Source organism: Lactuca serriola, chromosome 4 (genome assembly GCF_051521515.1).
Source record: "Lactuca serriola cultivar US96UC23 chromosome 4, Lser_US96UC23_V15, whole genome shotgun sequence".
Lineage (NCBI taxonomy): Eukaryota > Viridiplantae > Streptophyta > Magnoliopsida > Asterales > Asteraceae > Lactuca > Lactuca serriola.
Genome location: NC_136411.1, coordinates 374,094,344 through 374,102,981, shown reverse-complemented (window position 1 = coordinate 374,102,981; position 8,638 = coordinate 374,094,344). Strand labels below are relative to the sequence as shown.

At 32.6% G+C, this 8,638-nt stretch overlaps 1 protein-coding gene across 1 annotated transcript; it reads right to left on the bottom strand.

The window, feature by feature from the left end:
- Positions 1 to 246: 246 nt before the first annotated feature.
- Positions 247 to 4,129, bottom strand: LOC145097739 (putative galacturonosyltransferase 9). The gene is made up of 3 exons (XM_079035382.1): positions 3,714 to 4,129; positions 2,135 to 3,343; positions 247 to 768 (listed from the first exon to the last, which is right to left on the bottom strand). The coding sequence occupies exons 1-3, from the start codon at positions 3,882 to 3,884 to the stop codon at positions 493 to 495; spliced, it is 1,656 nt and encodes a 551-aa protein (XP_078891508.1). The 5' UTR covers positions 3,885 to 4,129; the 3' UTR covers positions 247 to 492.
- Between the last annotated feature and the right edge of the window lie 4,509 nt (positions 4,130 to 8,638).

Below are 8,638 nucleotides of genomic sequence, written 5' to 3'. Positions count from 1 at the left end.
TATGAAATATGAAACGACACGTTTCAAGGTATAATAAAACAAATTAAAGATAAATTTGTAAAATATTAATTAAAAAAAAATGATTCCCATCTGATTGTGTCATCACATTAAACCCAAACTATATATGTTGGCAATGTAGAAATATTACTTGTAAATACATCATATGATTTATGTTTTTCCCATAAACAAACAACATAAATTTAACAATACTTTTACAAAATTATTCCACGTTTATATAACATAATATGGATGAAACAAAACTTCTTCATTAATCTTACACTCAATATTTATAAATAAAAGGTAATTCACATTTCATAATTTCAGCACTTTTAACTATGATGACATGTGTATAAATAATGTGAAACTTTGGCTCACAATGTTACAACTAATTCAAAGTAAAAAAAAAAGATGAACCCAAAATGATAGTATGGTTTTGATGGGTTACCTCTGTTTTTACTCAGGGGCAAAATGGTGATATTTTTGGTTTTGTGTCTATAACCCAAAGTTACACATTTGGACGAATTCCATTTCATTATCGACATATTTAGTCCATAAATGCTTGAATTGATTCATAGCAATGTCAAGCCATGGTTTCATATTCCCATTGAAATGAATCACAGCCGCATTATTGATTTCATCCATGCTTATACTTGGGTTGTATCCTAGTCCAAGAACATGCCATGTTTTTTCCAATGATTTTGTTGTTGAATAGAATGTCATTAGTCCAGGTGGCAGTGTCCCCATATCCCATAAACTCTCATCTTCATTCTAATCATTAAAAAAAAAAAACAAATTACATAAAGATTACTTGTTTTTGTAACAAGAGTAAATTATTGAAATCGTTCCTATGGTTTAGTCAAAATTACACGTTTGGTCCCTAACTTTTTTTTGCACTCAAATCGTTCTTGTGTTTTGATTTTATTGCGTTTTTCGTCCCTCTGGTTTGGTCAAAATTGCACGTTTGGTCCCTAAGTTTATGTATGTAAGGGACGAAAAACACAACAAAATCAAACCATAGGGACGATCTGAGTGCAAAAAAAAAAAGTAAGGGACCAAACATGAAATTTTGACCAAATCATAGGGACAATTTCAGTAATTTACTCTTGTAACAAATTGCATTGTACTTTGTTTTTTTAACCAATATAAGGCAATGTAGTTTAATTTCACCCCATAATAGCATTGTAGTTACGATTTTAATTAATAATATGGGTTAATCTCATAAAAGACCTTATATTTTGTGTTTTTCCCAGATTAAACGTCAACTTTATTTTTTGCCTGAAAAAGACCTTGTATTTTTTTCATTTTTTCCGAAAAGACCTTAACTTTGTCTTTTTTTTCCAAAAAAAAAAAAAAACCCCTCAAACTTCTACATGCTTCCAAATAAATCCTCGACTTTTTTAGTTTTTTTCGAAAAAACCCTCACATTTTACATTGGAAAAAATGACTAAAAGGGCCAGATCGGAAGAAATGACAAAATATAAGGTCTTTTTCAAGCAAAGAAATAAATTTGGGGTTTAATCCAGAAAAAACACTATATAAGGTCTTTTATGAGATTAAAATGTATATAACTGTTACATTTATTATAAAATGGAGTAATTTACTGAAATTGTCCCTATGGTTTGGTCAAAATTGTACATTTGGTCCCTAACTTTTTTTTGCACTCCCTGTGGTTTGATTTTGTTGTGTTTTTTTGTCCTTTACATACATAAAGTTAGGGACCAACGGTGCAATTTTGACCAAACCATAGGGACGATTTCAGTAATTTACACTATAAAATGTATATAATTGTTAACATGTAATGGCAATAAACTTACATTTCATAACAAATAATAACAATTTACTCACATGTTACATGTTTGAGGATATATCATATATGTTGCTATTATCATTAAAATATTTGTAATTCGGTTGCTATTTTAACTTATGGTTAAAAAACACATATTTTTTTTACCCATAATAGCTACATAACTTGAAACTTGTAAAATGTAAGTAAGTTGCAATTATTGGTTAAGAAATTGTAGATTTTATAAGTTTTAAGTGAGATTTTGTTATTATTATAGTAAACTATGTAAATATGTTACTATTTATGTAATTAATTTTGAAAAGAAAAAGAAATAGAAAAAAGAAAAAGTACCAGATCCTGCCAATAATGATACTGATCAGTTAATCGTTCACGTCTCCATGCATCAAGATCAAATATATTCATCCCAAAAGCCCAAGCACAAGCTTTCGGATTAAATTTCTCCTTAATTAAAGGATGTGAAAAGTTTAAATATTGAGCATATCGATGAAAAGATCCAAAACATGTCTCAACAGCTCCATTGACTTTCCCCTCCAAGTCAACTTTCCATAATCCAGTCAAATCTTTCTGAACCACAACATCATCATCCAAGAACAAGATCCTATGAAGCTTCGGATACATCTCTGGTAAATAAAACTTCAAATAATTCAACATTGAAATATGCTTTGTGTTTTCAGATTTCGTGTTGTTTTCTAAATAAATCTTTTGTAGATTTGCAGACTCAAGTTGCCTTAGAAGAGGGACATAAGAGGAATTCAAGAAAGTGAACTCTTCAACTGCTTTAATGTCAACAAAAGCTCCACCTTCAATTGGCCTCATTTTGAACCAAACTTTCATAGCTGCAAGATTCATCTTATCTGTAACAATATGGAAAACATGTTTCCATGGCTCTTCAGCATTCTTCACAGCTGAATTCACCACAACAGAAATTGCAATCACATTGTCTGAAAAGATTGCGTAATGATACAAAGAAGGGTCTTCAAATTCAGGTTTGGGTTCTTCATCTCTGTATTTTTCTGGATTTGCAATTCTTTCTCCCATGAGTCTCATTGCAAGACAATGGAGACTTTTTGGAGTTGATTTTGCAGCAATTAAGCTTGCAAAAGCTCCGTTCTTTTTAGCTTTAATGAGAAGCTCATTAACTGCAAAGATTGTGTCTTTTAGCTTCTGGATCTTGAGTTGATTGTCATAAGATTCTTTGTTTTCAGCTATCATTAACCTTGCAATCTTGATTTTGTCCTTGACTTCTTTTTCAAATTGTCTCAAGACTTCTTCATCTACTGCTCCATCGGATTCGAATAATGCAGTTCGATAGGTTGGTTTTAGACCTAAATCTGAAAAGTTTTGTGCCATGTCATCGAAAGTCTTGAGTTGCTTTGATATTTCGAGCTTAAGCTTTCTTGCATATGAGGCATATGCATTCACAAGCACAATATGGTCACTTGCTTGCTTGTGTATCAAGTCCAACCTTGTCTTCAATGGATCTGACTTCAAAGCAAGAAATGTCCTGTGCATGTATGCTCTTCCAGTTGTTTGTATTTCCTGTTAAGAAATCATATAAACCATCAAAACAAATTCAAATCCTCATCTCTTTCCACTATCTTTAAGGACAAAAGAGAGTTTTATCATCTAATACTATAAGCTATTGAAATGAGTTCATTTGCCAGATTTAGTTCAGTAGGATGGAAGTAAAGGCCTCAGATTATGTAACTGAAACTAATTCGCAACCAACAGCTCCAAAAATAAGTATATACTACGCCAATTTCAAATTGAAAAGTCCATCATTAATTGGATCCATAGTTAACTTAACAAGAAACTCGCACAACATAACTCAAATTGTATAAGTAGTAGCATAACCAAAATACTACATTCACAATAGCAAATAACAGCTGAAGACGATCGAAAGACTTACAGAGTTATCGGAGAAATGTGCAGGATGAGATGAGAAAAGAACAGAGGCAGTTGCGAAGAAAAGCAGAGTAAACATAGCTGACACAAAGATCCGGTAGGAAAAAAAGCTGCGTAAGGCGGAGGAAAACGCCGATCCGCCAGCGCCTCTGCCGCTGCGTGCTACCACCGCCATTTGGCACAAGATCTAGCCAAAAACAATACCGTATTGTATCGAATTCTTGTGAAATCAATTCAAAGTGTAGGGATTTGAAGTTGAATGAGGTTGAAGAGGAGTTATTGGAGCTTGAGAGAGTGTGAAAACAGCATGATGAGATGAGTGGGATCTGATCTGAAAAAGGAGTAGAGGGAGAGAGTTGTAAATTTGGGGGAAGAACGTGATGGGGTCCAAATTACCGGATCCCGCGTCGGTGGGTTGTGTTCTGTTTTTGTCTTCTAATTTATTCTTCCTGGTTCCGTGTTATTGCTTCCTAAAAAACGATTATGCACATTTTTCTTATGTAATGCTTATTAACATAGATATTTACATTTTAAAAATGTATATTTAATTATTTATATATATTTATAAAGGATTTTTTTTTTCTTTCACCACCTAAAGTTAAGAGGGTGTTTGGCAAAGCTTATTTAAAAAGACTTATTGTAAAGACCAAAATTTTCAAACAAAATTTTCATTTTTAATTAACCAAATCATTCCCACAAAATATAAAATATCAATGACAATTGTTTTCAAAATCAATAACATCAATATTTTATGTCAATTATCAGAGTGTCCCAAAAGAAAACGTCTGTGAGAGTGCATGCCCCGCCATCAAATCTTACCCTTGCTCTTAGGCTCAGAGGTACCTGAAACAAACAACAAACTGTAAGCTAATGCTTAGTGAGTTCCCCAGAACATACCCCACACAATCCACATAATTATATTAGCTATAAAATCTACATAAACCACATAAGTCATGCATACAACATATAAGGAAGCCATGGAAACCCTCTAGGATCTTACACCTAGTGCCACTAGAACCCCCACGTGGTCTTAACTAACTGTCATGGGAACCCCCACATGGTCTTCCTACCATGGGCACCCCCATATGGTCTTCTTGCCATGGGAACCCCCACACGGTCTTTACAACCAAGAGATGACATACAAACCACACAAGCAAATATACTAGAATGCCATGGACCCCCCCCCCCCCCCACCAAGGTCTTACATATGAGTGCCTCGACAACCCTCCGAGGTGTTTCATGCGAGTATCACAAATAGCTAGCATATCACATATCCCATAACCAACTAATCATAACTCATAACAGTAATGGGTCGGCCTTGGTGCCTTCGACCCATTGGTATGGTGAGGAGACTCACCTCTCGTGAATGATGAACTGACAAGACAAGATTAGATAAATCCCACACACAGCTCCAACTCAATTGCCTATAATCACCATGTGATTAACTTGTCATAATCTTGAAATACCATAAATACTCTTAAGGTCAACCCTGGTCAAGGTCAAGGTCAACAGTCCATGTTGACCTTAACTCGTCGAGTGCATCCAGCAACTCGTCGAGTTACCTGAGTAATTCGTCAACTCACTAAGTTACCTGTGTAACTCGTCGAGTTCCTCAATGTCCAGAAGACCGAAAACTACCGAAAACTCCAATCCTTCACAGAAGTCACTCGGAATCTCAAAAACGGGTAAACCTTACCCGACTTGTCGAGTTTGCTAAGGGACTCGACGATTTCCTTCAGTCCTTTTTGTGTTTAGACATTTTTAAGCTACCCCAGGGCTCCAAATTGCAGATCTAGCCTCCTAAGGCATGGTTTCCACATAAATTTGCAAACTTACATGCATGCAAGCTCTTAAATGCCAAAACCAAGCTAAGGGAGGGGTTTTAGCTAAAGAGAAGGGCCAATGCTTGATAAATTTAGTGACTTTATAACTCTAAGGACTTAGAGAAGTCCAGATCTGAAGTTGCAACTCCAGATCATACCCAACACCCGAAATGCTTCACAAATATACTAAAAAGGGCCTAAAACCCAACAAAAAAGGGGATCTAATGCTAGAATGATCAAGGTAACATCTTGTTACCTTCAAATGGGTGCCCAAACGTTGTAGATGTTGGATCTACAATCTCTTTCCCGCTCCAAGCTTCTCAACCTTTAAACTTCTTCAACAAATTGCACCAAAAACCCTCTCTTAACCTCTCAATCACAAGGAAACAGCAAAGAACGACATGTGGTTTCTTCTATGGGTAGTGAAGTGGTAAGGAGGCCATAAGAGGCGGATTAAGTCGTTTATATAGAGTGCAAACCCTAAAAATTAGGGTTTTCCTTTAGAGCGCCTACTCGTCGAGTCGGGGTCTTCTGACTCGTCGAGTAGGATCTAATTCCCGCGTCCTCATAAATGATCTCTACTCGAGGAGTTGGAGCTCCCCAACTAGTCGAGTCCTAGCATAAAATCCTAAAACTTGAAAAATTAAATGAATCCTGAAACAGGTGTTACACTTATGACTTTTTAACTTGATTATAACTTATTTGGTGAAATAAGGAGTTTTTAATAAGTAAGGGGTATGTTACTTATTACTTTTTGACTTATTAGAGGTTACCAACACCTATAACTTGTTTTTTACCCAAACATTTTTTTTTGGCTTATACTGGTATTAAACTGGTAATAATTCAAAAGCTCCTTTTTTAAGCTTTGCCAAACACCCCCTAAAACTCCCATGACTTTTCAATTTCGTTATAATAATGATTATAAGTTGATTAATAAAGTTAAATAAATATCAAACTTAAAGTGTAATCATATATAAACTAAGCTTCAATATTAAAATAATATCTTTACTTTTATTTATAAAGTTATGTATTTAACTTTTAACATATTATACTTTATTTATTAATTTTAAATTGTTGTTGTATGTAAACCATTATCATTTTAAAACTACAACTTTTGAAAAGTTTGGATAAAATACTTAAATTGTTAATTTAAATATAATATTACAGGGTCAACTTAAATATAAATTTTACTTCAACGTAAATAACTCATAGAATATTTTGTAAATAGTTATAAGTGATAAATTGTAATTGATGGGTTTGAGCCATAAGAACATTCCTATGTGCACATACAAACCCTAATGCTTGGATCTAGGTTTCTCTAATTGAACATGCATTGTATCCAAGACTTTTGAACAATAGATCTTGGTAATAACATAAGAAAAACAGATCTAGAAGATTACCTTGAGTTGCTTGCTTGAATCTTCTTGTCCTTGGAGCTTAGAGTCACAATTGTCACTCCTCTAATGGCTTACAAACACCAACTAGCAAGAGGATGATTGGAGAGGGCAAGAAGTCGTCCAGGGTTCTTCCAAAGACAAGAGTGCCGATTTCCTTGACCCCTTGGGTCTATTTATACTTGTAAGGCTCCTAGGGTTTCACACTTAAACCCTAATTGGATAACTTAGGCCCTAAGCAATCCAATCCCCTTTATGATAAGCCTTGGACGATTTCTAGGTCTATCCAAAGCCCTAAAACCGTCCACCCCTTATCCTTAAGGGATTACAGCCCAAAGTACAACTATCATACAATTAACAGTTTATACCCTTTTATTCAATTAATCTCTTTAAGTTATCAAATTAATTCCTAATTAATTTATGACTTATATATTAATCAAATAACAATATTATTATTCCTTATATTGTTCTCATATTATATAAATAATATTTCTTCTCTCATTACAAATCATCCTGTCAAGTTGCTATGGTGAAGGCAACCCAAAAGGACCATGTACAACCGGGTCAAATACTTGCCTAATATAGTTGCAGCCTTAGACACTATTCCAACAATAATGTCTTTCTAATAATGATTATAAGTTAGTTAATAAAGATAAATAAATATCAGACCTAAAGTGTCATCATAAATAAACTAAATTTAATATTAAAATAATATATTTACTTCTACTTAGAAAGTTATGTCTTTGATTTTTAACATATTATACTTAACTTATTATATTTAATATGTTGTTGTATGTAAACCATTATCAGTTTAAACTACAACTTTTGAACAGTTTGGATAAAATACTTAAATTGTTAATTTAAATATAACATTACATGGTCAACTTAAATATAAATTTCAGTTTCACTTAAAAAAATCCAAAAAATATTTTATGAATGGTTAAAAGTGAAGGATTGTAGTGCTAAATGCAAAAACTAAATTGTAATCTCAATTTAACTAAAATATTTCTTAAAGATATTTTTATAATCATTAAAAATTTCAAATAAATGATTTAAAATAACTTATAATAATAATAGTTAAAACTAACTTTATATAAACGATTATATTGTTAATTTTATAAACAAAAAACAATGTTTGATGTTTTAACTAATTACAATGATAGAAATTAAAATGTTAAACAAATAAATTTTAAAAAATCAACTAACAATAACAAATAACATTAAATCATATATTATTTTTTATTTTCGTTTATAAATAACTTACGGATAGAGGTCATTCAAACAATTAAAATTATGCAGTTTTAATATATGTATATATTATCATATAATCCAAAATAATCAATATATTATATTAACTTAGTATATGAATTATTATATCAAATTTAAAAACAACGTTATTGTTATATTTAAGAAAAAATATATTTGTAAAGATTTTTAACTATATTGTGTTTCTGCACAACGCAAGGACATTCGCCTAGTATGAGATATAAAATAATGTTGTTGGCAACACAGGGTTTCATCATCTATCCCTTATATAAAGTTTTTATACTTTTTACTATAGTAAAAATTTGATATCATCAATGAACGATACTATCGTGACGACAATAATGGCAAAGATTAGGACTTGGCTTAATGGTGAGTAGGGGTGAGCATGGTGCGGTTTGGTGCGGTTTTTGACCAAAACCGAACCGAAAACCGCAACTTCGGTTTTT

Excerpts from the sequence above, each read along its gene's own strand:
- LOC145097739 (XM_079035382.1), bottom strand. The coding sequence starts at position 3,884 with ATGGCGGTGGTAGCACGCAGCGGCAGAGGCGCTGGCGGATCGGCGTTT. Across the intron at positions 3,344-3,713 it reads CACATTTCTCCGATAACTCT|GAAATACAAACAACTGGAAG; the intron begins GTAAGTCTTTCG and ends ATTTCTTAACAG. Across the intron at positions 769-2,134 it reads ATCATTATTGGCAGGATCTG|AATGAAGATGAGAGTTTATG; the intron begins GTACTTTTTCTT and ends TTTAATGATTAG.